Genomic DNA, 19,855 nt, shown 5'->3' with positions numbered 1-19,855 from the left:
CTCTGATCCACACAAAGGTCGTTCCCAAACTGGTTATGTATTCACCATGGGTAAGACTGCAATATCTTGGAAGTCTACAAAACATACCTTAGTTGCTACTTTTTCGAATCATGCAGAGATTATTGCTCTTCACGAAGCAGTTCGTGAATGTATATGGCTTAGATCCATAGTTACGCATGTTCGAAGTAATTTTGATTTGGAATCCACCACAGATGAGCCTACTAGTATTTATGAGGATAATGCTGCTAGCAAGGCTACATCAAAGGCGACAACACCAAGCACATATCGCCTAAGTTCTTTTACAATCAGCAGCAACAGAAGCTCCTCAAGATCAAAATGAATCAGGTTCGATCTGAGGACAAAGTGGCAGACTTGTTCACTAAGTCATTGCCCAAATCCACGTTTGAGAAACATGTTGCAAGCATTGGCTTGCGGAAGTTATCTGAACTCCCATGATTGTAGTCGTCAAGGGGAGACATGTACATCAGGGGGAGTTGTCTACATGTTGATCATGAAACGTGAAGAGTGTGTTGTGCTCTTTTTCTCCTTCGACCGAGGTTATTTTTGTCTCACTCGGTTTTTGTTACTCGCCAAGGTTTTTGACGAGGCAACGAGAGAAGCACCGCGTTTGGGCGACACAAGAGGGAGTGTTTAAGTAAATCCAAATTGTGTCTGGCCCAAACTCTAAGTTACTTGACCTAGTGATAATAGGGTTTTAGTTAGACATAATCTCGGATAATATCTTAGAGATTTCCATTCATTGTATGAATATCTTTCCTTGTACAATTCAGACTCTATGCATTGTAATCCTCTATATAAAGAGGCCCCTATTATTAATGGGAACACACAGCAATTCTCTCTTAAATATCGTTTCCCTAAAACAGCTTTCAGTTATATAATATATGTATATATGCGTCTGTTTAAAAGGCATAAGATGCTGGTGAAGAGTAACTAAATTTCAATTCTACCAGAAGAAGAAAGTATGTAGCCAGAAGAAGAAACTAAAAGCATATGATCTCTCTTCCTTTTCTGAGTTCCTGCCTGAGTTTGAGGATTAACAAGAACCAGCTCCTACCATTGATTTCACGCTAATGTATGTTTTCTCACAATGTGAATGAAGTTTGAGTATTAAGTTAATAATTGGTCACATTTTGGTCAGAAAGGAAGCAGAGCAGTTGGGTAGAGTTCTTAATCTCCCTGCTTTCCAGGCGGATCCGATGGCAGCTATTTATGAACACTTGAAGAACACACAACCTGTGATGGCTGAGCAACGGAAGAAAAGGGGAAAAATGGAAGTGAAAATGGGAAACAGAATAAATCTAAGGCTTTAGCTAATGATTTTCAACTATCCGCCTTGAACAGTAGATTATCATCTATCCACCTTGATGACTCTGTTCATATCTCATCCTGAATATTCCAATGCTCAAATTTTTTATAGTACAATGTTGTTGGCCTCACTGGAACTTGTTACAGGATTCTTGGTCTCCTTATTTGAGATGTGTAGAAATGAAAAGGAAACAAATTAAAGCTCTTATCTTGACATTTTTGTTTCTAATTTCCTGGAATTTAGTATAAAAAACATGCAACCTGGAGATTAAATTTGAGGTTAAACAGTATATACTCTGCATTAGAACAAAGTTTAATTGCAATTTTGTTTCTGTATTATCAGGAATAATCCTAATCTTATGTCCCGAAACTCATCCAAAGCACTCCATCATGCAGTTATTTTCCCGAGTATTATCAATTACTGGGTGCCAATTATCCGGAATGTAATGAATAACAGGTTGCACAACAAGGAAAGCTGCCCCAAAAAGTATAGGTTGCTGTATATGTTAGAAAACCTGATGAACAAGACATTACATAGAAACCTTGTATGTACAGCATATACACTTAAGTAAACGTATTTGTTAGAGTTTGTATTTAAAATAAGTTTAAGTACTTATCCTAATCTGTTTGGATTGATTTGAAATCAAATTAGGACAGTTGCAAGAAGTTATATATTTGAAATAGCAGTTAAAGGGTGATGGCAGTTTCTTGATGGAAGAAACTGTTATTACATTGCTATATATAACGTTTTGGTCCTTTCTGATACATAATCTGTTCTCATAAATTAGTCCCATCATACTAAGAGAATACTGGAGGTGGAATCAGGAGAAGACTAAGATGAATGGTTCAAGTGCATCGTGTAAGACTCCTTCACATATTGTACAGTTTATATACATTGCAGAAATCAGGAGGGATATGAAGTTTCAGTCCTATATTAGGATGCGACCAGTATATCACTCCTAAATATTTCATCCATATATTAGGATAGATATGTTTCTGCAATCCTAATATACTATGCGTTTACTATTGCAATCCTAAATAAAGTTTACGTATATAACATTGTTTACATGTGCTCTTACTGAGATAGATTTACAACATTAGACTAGTGTAGTTCTAACAATTGGTATCAGAGCAATCTATGCTTAGATGAGTTACATGTTATTGCTACTTCAACAAATTTATTTTGAAACGATTTCTGGGAATTTTGTTGTAATCCGCATACAGTTATCTACATATATAATTCATGTCTGATAAATAGTCATTGATGTATATACTTGTTTCAAGTTATGATATTTGATTCATTGAGAAATTCATCATGTTGTGTGCTGCCAAAGTGGTCCCATGAATGAACATTCCAAAGGATCTAATATGCTGATGAAATATTGAGTATGAATTCAATTATATGTTGCATAATAAAGTGCTGTCAAAGTGGCCAATATATAGCAATTACATTGTATTCAGTTTCATCAGAATGAGATTATGAGACTTAAAATTAAATTTGAGTATGATTTCCAAAGAGATCTACATCAAACATTTGGTTTCATAGTCTTGTATATTTTAGATAGATGAACATTCAGAAACTATTAGAGATGAGTACTCCACAAAGGATGTCAGGTCTTGAAAATAGAAAAGTTTCATTTGTCTGCATATACATAGAGTTTCAGTTAAATGACATTCATATATGAATTTCATTTGTTTTGGGACATTCAGATTATTCTAGTATCATGATACACTAGAAGATTTTGACTGATCAATTTCATATACAGCAATGCACTTTTCAATGAGCATAAGTCAGATTGAGTTGCTGAATGGCTCAAATTTCAAGAAATGGAAGAGTGACATTGAATTGAATCTGGGAGTTCTAGACTATGATCATGTTTTGAAAGAAGATCCACCAGAAGCATTGCCCGCAATTGCAAGCAAGGAAAGCAAAGAAAAATATGAGAAGTGGTACAAGCACAATAAGATGGCACTGATCATGATCAAGAAGAGCATAACTGAGAATGTGATAGGAGGTATTCCAGACTCAGAGTTTGCAAAAGTGTTCTTCAATTCCATTGCAGAAAAATACAAGGTTTCCAACAAAGCAGAAACTGGAAAGCTTATGAAATCTCTCATGAGGTTGCAGTTCAATGGAAAAGGGAGTGTTAGAGAATATATATTGAAGGGTTCTGACATTGCTGGGAAACTCAGAGGACTAAACATGGCTGTTGAAGATCCATTCCTTGTTTATTTGTTGCTGGAATCACTACCAGATGAGTATGATCAACTGAAAACACTTTACAAAACTCAGAAGGAAATGTGGAGTGTGAATGAACTGATTTCCTTTTGTGTGGAAGTTGAGGATGAAATTAAGAAGAAGGGAAAAGAAGTGTCAGTGAATCTCATCTCCCACTCAAAGTTCAAGAATAAGAGGTTTGGCAACAACAACTACAAAGGAAGCACTTCAACTGGTACTTCAACATCTGTTGTGAGGTCTGACAACATTAAGTTTAAAAATAAACCTGCAGGTGGCCTGAAGTGTTTCTTTTGCAAGAAACCTGGCCACTTTAAGAAAGATTGTGAGGGTTTCAAAGTTTGGCTAACTAAAAGAGGTACTTTTCTTTCAAAACCTGTTTTTAGTATTGAGTCAAATGATTTTGTTCATGATAACTCTTGGTGGTTTGACACTGGCTCACCCATTCATGTTGTGAATTCTTTACAGGGATTATCAAGGATAACAATCCCAAATAAGAATGAAACAAGGGTGTGTTCTGGAAATGGTCAAAGAGTAGCTGTGAAGGCTATAGGAGTTGTCAAGTTGTTGTTTAGGAATAATTATGTATTAGAACTAAATAATGTGTATTGTATTCCTAGTATAAAGAGAAACCTCATATCAGGTTCTCAATTTGTTGCTAACAATGGTTATAGTTTCTCTAGTGATAATAAATTAATGTTGCTTTATTATGACTCTGTGTGTTTTGGTGAAGCAAATATTTTAAATGGGTATTGGCTAGTCAATTGTGAAACTGTGTTCTCTGGTAAAAATGACAGCAAGAATATTTTCTTCTTAGATAAAGCATCTGGTTCCAAAAGAAAATTCAGTGATTCTTCATCCTTTTTGTGGCATAAAAGACTTGGCCACATTTCTAAAGAAAGGTTAAGAGAACTTGTTAAACAAGAGATCTTACCAGCCTTGAGTTTTGAAGATTTTGGAACCTGTGTAGATTGTCTAAAGGGTAAATTGACTAACTCTAGGAGTTTTGGTTCAAAAAGGAGTGAAAATTTGCTTGATTTAGTCCATACTGATGTCTGTGGTCCTTTTCCTGTTAACACAATCTGTGGAAATTGTTATTTTATAACTTTCATAGATGATTTTTCTAGGTTTTGTTATGTTTACCTTATTTCTGAAAAATCACAAGCTTTGGAAACCTTCAAGATTTATAAAACTGAGGTTGAGAAACAAACAGGCAGGGTTATCAAAGTTGTCAGGTCTGACAGAGGTGGTGAGTATTTTGGAAGGTATACAGAACAAGGGCAACATAAAGGCCCGTTTGCTTTATTTTTGCAAGAATGTGGGATAGTTGCTCAGTATACAACTCCATACAATCCTCAACAAAATGGAGTTTCAGAAAGAAGAAATAGAACTCTCATGAGCATGGTTAGATGCATGATACTCAGGTCTGGACTTCCAAAATTTCTGTGGGGAGAAGCCTTAAAGACTGCAAATTATATTTGTAACAGAGTTCCAACCAAAGCAGTTCACAAAATTCCATTTGAGTTGTGGTGTAGATATAAACCCAGTCTGAATCATTTTCATGTGTGGGGATGTAAAGCAGAGGCTAGAATTCACAGCAATGCAGATGGAAAGTTGGATTCTCAATCAGTCAGTGCATTTTTCATTGGCTATTCTGAGAAGTCTAAAGGATACAAGTTCTATTGTCCTGGAAAGGGAACAAGAATAATGGAATCTCACAGAGCTGCATTTTATGATGAGGTGTTTGATAACAGTGCAAGGAATGATTTAGAAATGGATAAAAGTTCATCACAGGCAGAAGACGACATGGAGAAATGGTTTGTCTATCAGGATTGCAGTAACATTCGCATCCTAGATCAGGACTGCAACAATACATCAATCCTAGATCAGGATCACAGTATTACTACAGTCCTAGATGAAGCCTTAAAGACTGCAAATTATATTTGTAACAGAGTTCCAACCAAAGCAGTTCACAAAATTCCATTTGAGTTGTGGTGTAGATATAAACCCAGTCTGAATCATTTTCATGTGTGGGGATGTAAAGCAGAGGCTAGAATTCACAGCAATGCAGATGGAAAGTTGGATTCTCAATCAGTCAGTGCATTTTTCATTGGCTATTCTGAGAAGTCTAAAGGATACAAGTTCTATTGTCCTGGAAAGGGAACAAGAATAATGGAATCTCACAGAGCTGCATTTTATGATGAGGTGTTTGATAACAGTGCAAGGAATGATTTAGAAATGGATAAAAGTTCATCACAGGCAGAAGACGACATGGAGAAATGGTTTGTCTATCAGGATTGCAGTAACATTCGCATCCTAGATCAGGACTGCAACAATACATCAATCCTAGATCAGGATCACAGCAATACAACAGGACTGTAGTAATACTTCAGTCCTAGACAACTCAATGTCGTTGAATCTTGTTCCAGCAAGTGCAGAGGGTGAAAATGTAACACAACAAGCAAGTGCAGATGTTGTGGATCATGTCAACACTATCATAGGTGAACAAAGTGAGCCAATTGCAGATGATACAATGCCAACACAACATAATGAGCAAGCTGAATGCAGAGTTGCAATGCAGACCACAGAAATTGCAGAAGCATCACAGCCTGTAACCTTGAGAAGATCTGCAAGAGAAAAGAAATCTGCCATACCAGATGTATATAAATTATATTTGACTATTGAAGAAACTGATTTGGGAGATGAAGGTGATCCAATTTCAGTTGAGGAAGCCATGAAATCCTCAAATAGAGAGAAGTGGAAATCAGCAATGGAAGATGAGTTGCAAAGCATGTCGCAGAATGGAGTGTGGATCTTAGTGGACAAACCTCATGATTTTAAGCCCATTGGTTGTAAGTGGGTTTTTAAAACTAAAAGAAATGCATATGGGAATGTTGAAAGGTATAAGGCCAGACTAGTTGCAAAAGGGTATAATCAAAAGGAAGGCATAGACTACAATGAGACTTTCTCTCCAGTCTCAACAAAAGATGCATTTAGAGTCATCATGGCACTTGTAGCACATTATGATCTGGAACTACATCAGATGGATGTGAAGACTGCATTTTTGAATGGTGATCTATATGAAGAAATATACATGCTGCAACCTGAGGGTTTTGTAGAAGATGACAGCAAGGTATGCAAACTTAGAAAGTCAATATATGGTCTTAAACAGGCTTCAAGACAATGGTACTTGAAGTTTGACAAAGTAATCACTCAATTTGGTTTTCTGGAAAATAAACTAGATGAGTGCATTTACTTGAAGACTAGTGGGAGTGACTTTATATTGTTGATTTTGTATGTTGATGATATTTTGCTTGCTAGTAGTAGTGTTTGCCTATTAAAAGAAACAAAGGGTTTTCTTTTAAATCAGTTTGATATGAAGGACATGGGAGAGGCTCATTATGTTCTTGGGATTGAGATAACAAGGGATAGAAAACAGTATGCCTTAGGCTTGTCCCAAAAGAATTATGTTGATAAAATACTTCAGAGATTTGGGATGCAGAATTGTAATTTAGGAGAGTCACCAATGTCAAAAGGAGACAAGTTGCATAAAGGTCAATGTCCTAAAAATGCATTAGAGAGGAAGAATATGCAGAACATGCCATATGCTAGATTGGTTGGGAGTTTGATGTATGCTCAAGTGTGTACAAGGCCAGATATATCCTTTGCTGTGAATATGTTATCAAGGTATCAGTCAAGTGCAGGTCATGCACATTGGGTGGCTGGTAAGAAAGTATTGAGGTATTTGAAGAAAACCAAAAGTCACATGTTGGTTTACAGAAGAATTGAAGATCAAGAACTTGAAGTGGAAGCTTATACTGATGCATCGTACAAGTCAGATCCAGATGACTTGAAATCGACATCAGGTTATATATTTGTTATGGCTGGAGGAGCAATTTCATGGAAAACAGCTAAACAAACTCTGACAGCAACTTCAACTTTTCAGGCTGAATATATAGCCATCTTTGAAGCTACTGGGCATGCACTATGGTTGAAGAATTTCATTGCTCACTTAAAGATTGTAGAATCTGTGTCAAGGCCTATAACAATCTACTGTGATAATGCATCTGCAGTATTCTTTTCAAAGAATAATAAAAGGTCTTCAGGTTCTAAGAACATTGATGTGAAATACTTTGCAGTGAGAGAAAGTGTTAGAGATGAGGAGATAGAGGTAGTGAAGATTGGAACTAAAGATCAATTGGCTGATCCTTTGACAAAAGCCTTGGCAGTTTCTGATTTTATTAGACACACCAAAAATATGGGAGTGTTGGACAGTTTCAATCCTGATGAAGTCTGATGGTATCTCACTCGTTGCTGTGTATTATTATTTATGGATTTTCAGATAATGATCAGTTAAGTATTATTACATTCTTGAGTTTTCACTTCATTATGTATTTGCATGATTAAGTTGTACAATTTCAGATTGTTGTTTATAAACAGCAAATATGCAAATTCATGATATTAGGCAAGTGAAATATAATTTGCTTCAGTTCTATATGATTAGAAATTTTGGCAGGACATTATGCATGCTTATATCATATATGGTATGATAATTTAAGCTTGATTACAGTGCAGCTGTAATAAGGATGATTCATGTGATTTTGGTTGCTGCAATGTGATCATGGAACACTAATGTTTCTCTGATTCATTGTGTTGTTCTATGATTCTTTACAGCAAACATGATTGACAGAATTTGGAACAGACAGGGAATACAAACTGAATGTGCACAATTTAGCTAACTGATACATGTATATGCACATATCAATTCTAAGCAATGTCAAGTTCAGTGGGAGATTGTTAGAAAACCTGATGAACAAGACATTACATAGAAACCTTGTATGTACAGCATATACACTTAAGTAAACGTATTTGTTAGAGTTTGTATTTAAAATAAGTTTAAGTACTTATCCTAATCTGTTTGGATTGATTTGAAATCAAATTAGGACAGTTGCAAGAAGTTATATATTTGAAATAGCAGTTAAAGGGTGATGGCAGTTTCTTGATGGAAGAAACTGTTATTACATTGCTATATATAACGTTTTGGTCCCTTCTGATACATAATCTGTTCTCATAAATTAGTCCCATCATACTAAGAGAATACTGGAGGTGGAATCAGGAGAAGACTAAGATGAATGGTTCAAGTGCATCGTGTAAGACTCCTTCACATATTGTACAGTTTATATACATTGCAGAAATCAGGAGGGATATGAAGTTTCAGTCCTATATTAGGATGCGACCAGTATATCACTCCTAAATATTTCATCCATATATTAGGATAGATATGTTTCTGCAATCCTAATATACTATGCGTTTACTATTGCAATCCTAAATAAAGTTTACGTATATAACATTGTTTACATGTGCTCTTACTGAGATAGATTTACAACATTAGACTAGTGTAGTTCTAACAGTATAATGTTTGCATCTCTTACACTGAACTTTACTGCTAGGTGCTGACTAGAATTTTGTACCTCCTCTCTGACATGGTTTCAAAGAACTGATCTCTTCACATTACATTGCCAACCAAATTTGATTCCACCGAACTGTATGAAATCAAAATTTGACTAGTTTGGTCCCTTTGGGGACATCCGATAAAATTGGAATGATACAAAGAAGATTAGCATGGCCCCTGCGCAAGGATGACACGCATAAATCGAGAAATTGTCCAAATTTAAAAAAAAAAAATTGACTAGTTTGAGTGTCATAGAAGTCCCTGCGTCATTTCTTGGTAGTACTGATGGTATTAGATAGCCAATCAAGACCTTCATAGAGTCCTTGGCCAGAGATTGCAGAAGTACTTTGGATGTACCTGTACGAGAACAAGGAAAATCATTAAAATTAATTTAAATACGTTGGAATTTAAAAATGTTCTGATTGCAATTCATTCAACATCAATCCGTTTGCTTTGGCTTTAGGGGTTGGCTGTGGAGGCTATGGACTCGGGTACGGGTAGAGAAGAGGAGGTGAGCTTGCGTCTGAGTTTTGACAACGGATGTTTGATGACGGATCTGATTCTTGTACTTATCCATTCCAGCTCTAATCCACTTATACCAATTAAACACATAAGAACATTGAAACAAATCTAATCTTATCGTAATCCAATCCAATTATTATCCTACTTCATTCCTATCCGGGCAAACAAACGCAGCCTTTGGTTTTTAGTCTATGACTCAATAGTAGGTTGTTCTGCATTCTCACTATAACACATATTCACCCTTTTTTTCTTGCTACCTTGTAGAGTAAGCATTCGGGAAAAATTGAAAACCATATGCATACCAGGAACGTTGACCAAGTAAGTGGAGTGCAAGTTTATCAGCAACCTCGGTAGCACACATAGCATTTGGAAGGTCTTGCTTATTAGCGAGGACCAGGACTACTGCATTGCTGAGTTCACTCTGCAAAAAAGGGACAACAGGTAAGGCTTTTTTCTTTGCCTTTTCTTATGCAGTCGTAAACACACAAAGATGCGAGTTCCGAGAGCATAGATGTAGTTGAGAGCTTACTAACCTCGCTTAGAATACGATGAAGCTCATTGCGAGCTTCTGGGATTCGTTCCCTGTCATTGCTGTCCACAGTAAATATAAGTCCTTGAGTGTTCTTAAAGTAATGCCTCCACAAAGGCCTTATCTGGTTATCAGCAAGCAGAAAATGAACACATTAGGATGTTATCGCAACACCATCATTCAGAAATCCATAAAAATGAGTTTATCCTTGCACGTATGAAAAGAAAATTCAGCTTGGTACCTTGTCTTGTCCTCCAACATCCCAAACAGTGAAGGTGATGTTCCTGTACTCTATTGTCTCCACATTGAAACCTGGTTCATAAAAGTGTAATAGGTCAATAGCAAAAATCATTTGAATCTCCAAACTAAAACAATAAAGGGTTTCTGGGATAAACACCAATTGTGGGTACTGTTGAAACAATCTCTCCTAGCTTTAGCTTGTAGAGGATGGTAGTCTTTCCGGAAGCATCAAGACCCACCATTAATATCCTCACTCCATTCTTTGGAAAGAACCTCTTTGCAAGTCTAGAAATGGCTCCACCCATTCCAACAAACCAAAAGAAAGAAGTAATCAGGAGTAAAACAATTACAAGACTTGGGAACTGAGTAGAAAAACCTATCAGTTTATATATAAAGAAGCAGAGAGAGAGATCTCTTGAGATCAAAGCAAAGACCAGAAGGGGACAATAGTAGCTGTAGCTTATGAAAAAGGTGAACAGAATAGAATAAGATTCTATTCAGAACACCAGGAAATACAATTTTATTATGAGAAATTCTTATTTTGTTTTTACTTTTGCAATAGGAGTTGTTTTGGTTTTTGGGTATAAAACTTATAATGGGAATTCTTGCCATTATATAATTTATTTTTTTGGCCAAACTTCTGTTTGCTTGTTTGCTGGAAGGTACAAAGAATACATTTGCACTTTTGAAAAGCTATGCACTTATTTGTGTTCGCATCCAATTAATATATAAAAACATCCTTCTCATCAAGCATAACAAATGATGCTGCTTCTGGAAAAATCTCTGCCAGATCCGTTTAATGAGTAGATCCCACATATGATATATTTTTAACTTTTAGTGATCTCCTTCCCATCTCATTCATGATCAGAAGTTGGTTACAAAGCATAAATCTTGCTTTGGGTCCATGTCATCATTCAAATGATTTTCAACCCTCTTTAAAACATAATAATACATCCTCAACCTTAATGTTGCCACAATTGTTGGCACTCCGACGAAATTACTGTAATGAACAAATGTTCAATATAAAGTACATGTCAGAATTGCAAACTATACAAAGACAAGATACAATCTCAACTGTGATTAATTTTCTGAGCCGGACTGGAAAATGAAAACTGCTGTTAAAACTCCCACCAATGCTGTAACAGCCAAAGCAGCGGTGGGTAGGGGACTTGTGAGCCCAAAGTTCTGCACAACCAAAGTGACAATGCATTATAATGTGAAGTCATTAAGTATGATGTTTTCATCAGAAAAAAGGGATTCATTTACGACCGTGATGTTACTTTATGGACAAAGAAAAGGTCCAGAAGTGATGTTTCCATCAGAAAAGAGACATCATTTTTCTGTTTCTGATTTTCTAGGGGTTTAATATCTCCTCACAAAAACGAAAGTGTTGTGAATCTATCCCTTGGTGGGATCCGATTGTAGGTGAGGAGAAGCAGGTGAAGGCATTTGTTACTATATAGATTCAAGTTTAAAGTATAACGAAAGCTGAACTCATTGTGTTCCTAGAAAGTTGAGATGGTTGTCATCTCCCTTAACAGGGACTGCAACTTGTCTTCGGATTTATGTGTCACCACACATCCAGACATCCAGTTAAGGCTTCCCACCCTTGTGGTGGATCTCATAATTTCAGGATAAATGTATGGCAACATGATAATATACTTTGTCTATCATCAGATAATTAGGGAGTGCTTAAGCAGCAAAGATTGAGTTTTCATCATCAAAAAATATGATGAGCAGGTGACCAAACAAGACATAGTCAAGAGATTTTCCACTTAAAAAGCTTCCTGGCTTCAAAATTTCCTAGACTGAAGAAAAGCTGGATATCTGATATAACTTGCTCAAAAACCAGAAAAACTACTGTAGATCATTACGACAGTCTTGGGTACAAAGATCTATAAAAGCCATGCCATATCCAAAACCGAAAGAGTTGGATTCAGGAGCTACTTTGATATCATAAAATCTCAATGACGAGGAAGTGAAGCTCACTCCAACAAGACACAATTCCTTGGATAGACAGTAAACTTGTGAGTTGTAACCATTTGTCTGTAGGAAGAGCCAAGTGTGAACACCTCATATGACCAAGTTTGACCCAAAGTTTCAAGTTTTGGAAAGGTTATTCTACAATTACTCCTATAGTTATTGCTTCTGATCAAAGATTTGCCTAGTTTCTTACACTACTTGATTGATGCTTCACGAAACATCAAGTTTAATCCTAACCTTATAAGAACGGTAACTTTCAGTAATTTTAATAGTTTTGATGTGCTTGTAAGCCACAATTTTTGTAAGTCGGTGTGGCACTCTGAATGAAAACCAACACTAATTCCCACAACCACAGTTGCAATTGCAAGTAAATAGTCATTCTTAGATTGGTTGTAAAAAGTCCATAACAAGTGCCTTACCTCTAGAAGTCCCTTCCCTGTTGCTATCTCGACACCAATAGCCGCAGTAAAGCCAACCATCCCAAGCCGGCCAAGCCATACATCCAAACCGCCCTCCTTGGTGCTTTGCTCACTCCTTACGGAAAGTGCCATTGATCTTCCAGTCTCCTTCCTTTGATGACATGTCCTAATGACTGAAAACAAAATCAAACATAAGCTCTAATCATACTTAATAGAGCAGTGGTCCTAAGACTCACCAATATGGGAGGTCCTGACTAGTTTAAAAGTTTTGTGCCTCAGTATCAGATACCCAACTGGGCTAACATTATCTACATTCAGAAAAAAGCCAAATTCTAGTCTAACAAAAAAGACCCAATTTTTTCTTGGTTCTTGAATTCTTGCCACCAATCATTAGTAGAGCTTATGAAGTATTACTAAACAGAAGGTCAAACCATCCAATTAGCAGAAAAGACAGAGCTACAAGAATGAAATGCTTACTGAGAGGAGAACCAGTAGCAAAGGCCGTCCCAGTTCTACCGAAATTCAAGACAGGAAGCCGAACAGGACTGGCTGAGCTAATTGCACTTGCATCTGTCACAAACAAACGAAAAAAAAAAGGTCCCAAATTTACCAACATAACAAACTTCTATATTCAATAGTTCAACAATTCAATTACAGAGAAAAGGAGAAAGAAGGGTCACCTCTGATGGAAACCGAGAGAGAAGCAGAGACCTGAGCCACAGCCATTTCTTCACAGAGAGAGTGAGAGTTGTCGAGGGAAACCAAATTGGGAAAAAAGGTAGGGTGGGAGTTGAAATTGAAGGTGGTGACCATAGAAAAAATTTAGGAGGGTAAGCCGACACGTGTCACTATACCAACACCCCAAAATAGAGTTGGATAGAGTTTTCAGAAAAGTCAAAATTGTTGAGAAAAAAACTGTAATTAGTGAAATGAAGACTTGAAAATGCTGAGAGATATGATCAGCGGAGAAACCCATCAAATGAAACACTAATTCCACTCTCTGCGTCTTTTCCATGCAACAGTCAGAAAAAAACAGAATCCAAACCTAACACTACTTCTTCAGCTTCAGACCTAGCTTAGCGCCGATCAAGGACTAAAATGTACTAGATATCTTCGATATTTCCTCGACATTTCTTTTTTCCGAACTATCGATATTTCCATAACTTTCGATATTTTAGTCATGGGCTCTGATGGCTTCCCTCTCAGTTGGTGTGGCATATTGCCATTGGGTGTTGCTGGTATTCATAATTTATGTGTCACCTGTTTAGCATTGTATGATTTGTATCAGGAGTTGACACCAAGTTCCGGATCCTGTGATCCTTTATGTTCGGTTGACGAAATGAGCTCAATTGATTTTGAGGCTTGTAATTTTGAGGCCAATTACAAGCCAAAGACTTATTTGCTGAAAGCTATAGCAATATTTGCGGCAGCTGCAACAGGGACGGTGGCGGTGGCAATTAACCACTCATGGGTTGCTGCTAATCAGGTACATCTGTGATTGTGGCCTGACCATTTATACACTTATTAGAAGGTTGCTTCATTTATTTCAATATTAAGTTGATATGACCTACTTACTGTACAGGATGTTGCCATGGCACTGCTATTTGGAATAGGATATGCAGGCATTATTTTTGAAGAATCTCTGGCCTTCAACAAGAGCGGAGTGGGTTTGATAATGGCTGTATGCTTGTGGACAGTGAGAAGTATTGGTGTAAGATTTATATTTAATGCTTGAAATTACCACTTGACTTTTGGAGTATCTTGTATGCAGATCCTTTTCCTGTAACTAATTATGATTTTTGGCAGGCTCCTTCAACTGATATAGCTGTTGCAGAGTTACAACATGCATCTGCTGAAGTCAGTGAAATAGTGTTTTTCTTGCTTGGTGCAATGACAATTGTAGAGGTCGTTGATTCTCATCTAGGATTTAATCTGGTCACTGACAGTATAACTACTCAAAAGCCGAGAACACTCCTCTGGGTGGTGAGCTTTTGACTCTGCTCTCATGTTGATGTATTTCTATTGGACATTTGGTGTATCATATTTTATTTTATTTTATTTTAATATGTGGTCGGTATTGTATCTGACTTGTATTTGAATGTTCAATCCACTTCATGAAGCATTCCATGTGTAGTTCTCATCTTCCTGTGGCATTAGAAATATCTTGGCTTTAGGACTCCTTGTTTAAAAACACCGCCAATTCCCAAATTACACTTGCTATTCTTCCTGTATCAGCTTTTCCTTCTATACGACTCTCTATCAATGTATTACATAAGCCAAAATGAGTCAAAAGCCAACATGAGGGCATCTCTAACAATGGAGTCAAAAGTCAAAATGACTAAAAGGCTTTTTTTTCACCATCTCCAACTCAAATCAAAAGGGTGTCAAAATGGCTTTTGAGTCATACCTTGAGTCAAAATGACTAAGGAATGAAGGTAGAAAGCCAAAATAGCTTAGGTGAAGAAGGCTGGGCCCCACCTTCCACTATTCAAAATGAGCGGCTCTGCGTCACTCATCATGAATTCGATTCAAAATGGAAGGGTAAGATTAATTGATACCAAAAATTAAAAAATAAATATATAATTACTTAATTTCTAATCTAACAGTCAGAAAAATGCGATGAATTAAATTCAATGGCTAATAATAAAGTAATATAGTTTTAAACGAGAAAAACTTGAAAAAATAAAATAAAATTTTCTAAAAAACATTTAAATGACAATATATTATTTAAGATTATTATGTATGATATATAAATTCATATTGTAGTTAAATAATTATCTAAAATAATTAAAATTATGAAATGGGTATGACTTTTGACTAAAGAGGGTTGGAGATACAAAATATGAATGAATAGTAATGACACTAGGAGTGTCAAATTTTCCAAATGACTTTAGTTTTTGACTAAAGGGTTAGAGATGCCCTAATATAACAAGTGATTGCGAACTTGCAGGTTGGTTTTGTGACTTTCTTCCTTGGTTCAATTCTTGACAACCTGACGTGTACCATTGTCATGGTCTCTTTATTGCGAAAACTAGTGCCTCCCTCAGACTTCCGCAAGTATGTGTTACCATCTACCATTTTTTTTTTTGTATTTAAGGATCTTTTTGCATGTTACCTCTACTTGCTGACAATGAAGGTCTGTTCTGTTGTTGAAGTGTTATAAAATACACACACACATATATGACAGTTATAGCTCTGACAACGTAAGCAAAAAATAGAGTAATATGTCATATTAATGTGTTCTAAATAGAAATGCATAAATTGTTTTGGTTGGACTCCAAGTCTTCGTCGGCCGATCTGGTGACGTTATCGTGTCACCTTTGGGCTTGGCTGGTGGCAGCGTCATCACTACGTCATCTCTCCTCTGTTAGATCTGCACTGTGGCTGAAGCTTGTAGGGCTATTTGGTTTTGTTTGTTGGGTTTTTTATTTGGGCCCATTTTGGGTCTTTTGTTTGTAATGCAGTTATTGTTTGAATAATAATCTTTCCATTGCCAAAAAAAAAAAAAAAAAAAGGAATGCGTAAATTGTGCTTGCACATCACATTGAGTGTGAGTATTTTCGGTATACAGTCCTGAACACTCTTGGTTTGTAACGATTGGACTCCAAATCATTTCATAACATGGATTCTCTTTAAGCACATTTTTAGCATCTGCATGTCTTCGAGGAAGGAGGACGAGGGCGGGTGACATTTATAGTCGCTCCCCCCTATCTCCAATGCAAGAACGGAGCCCAAATGGATGTATGATGTAATGCTTCATTTTTACGGAATTGTATTTCATTGACAGGATTTTAGGAGGAGTTGTTGTCATAGCTGCAAATGCTGGTGGTACGTGGACTCCTATTGGTGATGTTACCACCACTATGTTATGGATACATGGTCAGATATCAACAGTGGAGACAATGAAGGTCTTTGTCTTTTTTTCTAACAAACCTGTTTTATATATCAAATTTGCTTTTACCTCTTTCATTTTTATATCGTCCTAGTATTTTTGCAGATGGATTTATGTTTGATGCATTAACTTTGATGTATTGTCTAATATAATAGTGGAATTCAGAAGAAACCATTAATGGTATCTGTCTTTTTTTTTTTTTGCTCGGAATCATGGTATTGTCCAGGACTATTCTGAACTTGGAAAGTTGAACAGTTGAACTGTCAATCTGTTAAAAATGGATGATAGCATTTTTGCTTTTTGGATTTGGCTTCCCCTGGTGTTGAGTGTGAAAATAATTTGATTTTGATGACCTGGTTGCTTTAGCAGGTGGCGTATTTAACTAGATGGCATGTATGCAATACTTTTTAATACTGTGTGGTGAATATGTAGGATACAAGTGTACAAATGTATTGGTTTATTGTGGTCATCCGTGTGAAGCAATTAACAAAACACACATAAGAATTTTCTTACATATTAGTAATTCAGTGTAGATAATTTTGTGGGAAACTGTGTATTAACATGAAAATTGGACAAGGTAGAGTCAAAATGGTAATCCTTAAATAAGCAATAAAGAATTGAACAGTTACGTCTTGCGCGAATGAGAAAAGCCTATAGTCGATATAGTTGTCTCCGCTATTGAAACTCCCTAGTTTCGCTAATCAGATGCGGGGTTTTCTAATGCAATTAATCTAGAGCTTCTTGTTATGTCTGCCAAGTGTAATGTTCTGATATCTTTAACTTTCTCTATATGCAATATCGTTTGCAGGTGGCGTATTTAACTAGACTATATGTATGCAATGTATGCAATACCCTTTTACTGTTGATTGAATTTTATCAGATGTTTGACTAAATGAACAAGTTTTTTACTTGCAGGGATTATTTATACCAGCAGTCGTTTCTGTTGCTGTTCCACTGGCACTTTTGTCCCTTACAAGGTACTTCATATATATGCATTGTCATAGGAAGGACAAGGAGTTGAGTGATTAAGGGTAGGTTCAAATTGATGGATTGTAGATGATTAATATGAATTTTTATTCCATTCAGTGAAGCAAGTGGTGATGGACCAGACACATCCAATGTTATGGCATCCAAACAGATGGCTCCCCGGGGACAGCTAATTGTTTTCTTTGTAGGCTTCGGAGCTTTGATTTTTGTTCCAGTTTTCAAGTCCCTAACTGGTTTGCCTCCTTACATGGGTATGCTGCTGGGACTTGGAGTCCTTTGGATGCTGACTGATACAATCCACTGTGGTGAATCGCAAAGACAAAGGTTGAAAGTACCTCAGGCTTTGTCACGGATTGACACTCAAGGAGCGCTTTTCTTCCTTGGAATTCTTTTATCTGTTAGCAGGTGACTAAATAAATACTTAAGTCAACTCTTTTTTTTCCTTCTAAAATCATCACCATATGCTCAGAAAGTAATCATTGTAAAATTAAGAAACCAAGAACTTTCAAGTCAAATGCATCATATTGCTTGACAAGTACTAGAAAGCCGCTTGTGATATATATCCCTGTACTTCCATAACATGGCATTGCATCCTCTTCTTGTGGATTTTTGTGTACATCATGCAAAAGTTATCTTCTGCTTCTTCAAAAGGTTTAACTTGCACTTTCTGCATTTGTACTGTAGCCTGGAGGCTGCAGGAATTCTTCGGGAATTAGCAAACTACCTGGATGCTCATATTCCCAATATTGAACTGACTGCAATTTCAATAGGAATTGTCTCAGCAATTATAGACAATGTTCCACTGGTTGCTGCAGCTATGGGGATGTACGATGTTGCCTCTTTTCCCCAGGACTCTGAGTTTTGGCAGCTGGTTGTGTATTGTGCTGGTACTGGTGGATCCATGCTAGTTATTGGTTCTGCAGCCGGAGTTGCTTTTATGGGAATGGAAAAGGTGGACTTCTTCTGGTACTTTCGCAAGGTATAAACTAGTGTTGAGTATTCAGTTAATCTAAGAGCATCTAGTTTCAGTTTGGTGTTGGTAAGAAAAATGTTCATTCTGATTTGTGCAGGTGAGTGGGTTTGCTTTTGCCGGTTATGCTGCTGGTATTGCAGCCTATTTAGCGGCTCAAAACCTCCACATCTCAATACCAACAACCGTAGCTCAGGTTCCTTTTCTTTTTGGATCCTGAATTATGACATAAATGTTAGCGTGAGTCGTATATCGTAGGAATCCTTGTATATATCAACTTCCTATTGTATCTAGGGTTGTACTTTGTACTATTGTGCTGTTGTGTAATACAAGTGCAGTAGGTTGTATGTTTATATATAGTGTTACTGTGTTAGTGCCTCCTAGAGAGAAGAATATATCTGAAAAGTTATTCTCCATATTTGTCTTTAGGTTCCATTTTTTTATTTAGTATCAGAGCAAAGATCCAAAAGGACTGTCTCTTTGTTTCTCTTTAATCTTCCCTCATAATTCGAGGATCTTTCCCTCAATTCGAGGATAGATAGTTAGTTCAGAACCCAGTTGTTAGGGTTTTGCTAAATCAGATCGTCTCATCGCGTCGCTTCTATTTCTTCTTGACCAATCCAATTTCGACCCGACGAAATTTCTCCAGATCGTGATTTGTCTTCCGCAACCAGTTACCAGATTCAATGGGAGAAGAAGGAAGCAAGAACCAGCTCAGTGAGAACAGCCATGGGGCACTTAATTTTGAGGTCTCTGTCACTAATACAAAGTCAGCAGGGTCCTATGGTGGTGCTAAACTCAATGGTCCAGGTAATTATCATATCTGGAAGAAGATAATATCTGCTCACTTGCGTGGAATACACAAGATGCATGGGTCATGTTACTGGAATAATTAAGGCTCTTTGCGTCAAGAATGTTGAGAACTACACCAAATGGGAGGATGCAGATGGCTTAGTCATAGGTATTCTCTACAAGGCAATGACAGATGATGTTGTCCAATTGATTGATGGCTGTGATACTGCTGCATATATTTGGGAGACGTTGCAACAACTTTATATGAATGAAACTGACTTTGCACAGGTTCATGAGCTGATGATGAAGGCTTCAAGAATGACGCAAGATGGGCAATCTGTGTCTGTCTTCTACACTCAGTTGAAGAACTTGGGCTGAGATTGATCAAAGGTGCCCAAATAAGATGAAGAATGCATAAGACATTGCCTAGCACCAGAAAGAAAAGGAGTTGGAACGGGTCAATCAATTTCTTGGTGGGCTTGATTCTAAACATGCTAGTGCAAAAGG

At 36.9% G+C, this 19,855-nt stretch overlaps 3 protein-coding genes, 1 long non-coding RNA gene and 2 other non-coding genes across 7 annotated transcripts; 5 read left to right on the top strand and 1 right to left on the bottom strand.

Moving 5' to 3' along the window:
- The first annotated feature begins 3,094 nt into the window (after window positions 1–3,094).
- On the top strand, window positions 3,095–3,707 carry LOC121049941. Its single transcript, XM_040508423.1, has 2 exons — window positions 3,095–3,553; window positions 3,666–3,707. The coding sequence occupies exons 1-2, from the start codon at window positions 3,095–3,097 to the stop codon at window positions 3,705–3,707; spliced, it is 501 nt and encodes a 166-aa protein (XP_040364357.1).
- Window positions 3,708–3,713: 6 nt separating this feature from the next.
- On the top strand, window positions 3,714–4,272 carry LOC121050132. The gene is made up of 2 exons (XR_005802056.1): window positions 3,714–3,920; window positions 4,031–4,272. It is a non-coding gene; the product is annotated as an uncharacterized LOC121050132 (long non-coding RNA).
- A 4,774-nt stretch (window positions 4,273–9,046) lies between these two features.
- LOC112170802 lies at window positions 9,047–13,570 on the bottom strand. Its single transcript, XM_040508422.1, has 9 exons — window positions 13,388–13,570; window positions 13,185–13,277; window positions 12,708–12,880; window positions 11,437–11,490; window positions 10,463–10,802; window positions 10,307–10,377; window positions 10,070–10,189; window positions 9,839–9,957; window positions 9,047–9,371 (listed from the first exon to the last, which is right to left on the bottom strand). Exons 1-9 carry the CDS (start codon window positions 13,518–13,520, stop codon window positions 9,281–9,283), a joined length of 1,194 nt encoding a protein of 397 aa, XP_040364356.1. The 5' UTR covers window positions 13,521–13,570; the 3' UTR covers window positions 9,047–9,280.
- On the top strand, window positions 9,135–9,237 carry LOC112174954. Its single transcript, XR_002926263.1, has one exon. It is a non-coding gene; the product is annotated as a U6 spliceosomal RNA (small nuclear RNA).
- LOC112170486 (sodium/proton antiporter 1) lies at window positions 9,748–19,292 on the top strand. Of its 2 annotated transcripts, XM_040509216.1 has the most exons (11): window positions 9,748–9,977; window positions 13,996–14,193; window positions 14,290–14,418; window positions 14,514–14,690; window positions 15,658–15,764; window positions 16,495–16,615; window positions 17,515–17,576; window positions 17,686–17,991; window positions 18,271–18,565; window positions 18,657–18,752; window positions 19,206–19,292. In XM_040509216.1, the coding sequence occupies exons 2-11, from the start codon at window positions 14,047–14,049 to the stop codon at window positions 19,275–19,277; spliced, it is 1,512 nt and encodes a 503-aa protein (XP_040365150.1). In that variant the 5' UTR covers window positions 9,748–9,977; window positions 13,996–14,046; the 3' UTR covers window positions 19,278–19,292. The 2 variants fall into 2 exon arrangements, with proteins under 2 accessions (XP_040365150.1, XP_024163563.1); XM_024307795.2 differs by lacking the exon at window positions 19,206–19,292 and having other exon boundaries at window positions 9,749–9,977; window positions 18,657–18,970.
- On the top strand, window positions 11,805–11,937 carry LOC112174920. Its single transcript, XR_002926231.1, has one exon. It is a non-coding gene; the product is annotated as a U6atac minor spliceosomal RNA (small nuclear RNA).
- Window positions 19,293–19,855: the final 563 nt, after the last annotated feature.

The sequence above is a fragment of the Rosa chinensis genome, chromosome 6, assembly GCF_002994745.2.
Source record: "Rosa chinensis cultivar Old Blush chromosome 6, RchiOBHm-V2, whole genome shotgun sequence".
Lineage (NCBI taxonomy): Eukaryota > Viridiplantae > Streptophyta > Magnoliopsida > Rosales > Rosaceae > Rosa > Rosa chinensis.
The sequence above is the reverse complement of the archived record's forward strand: the minus strand, read 5'-3'. Positions and strand labels throughout refer to the sequence as shown.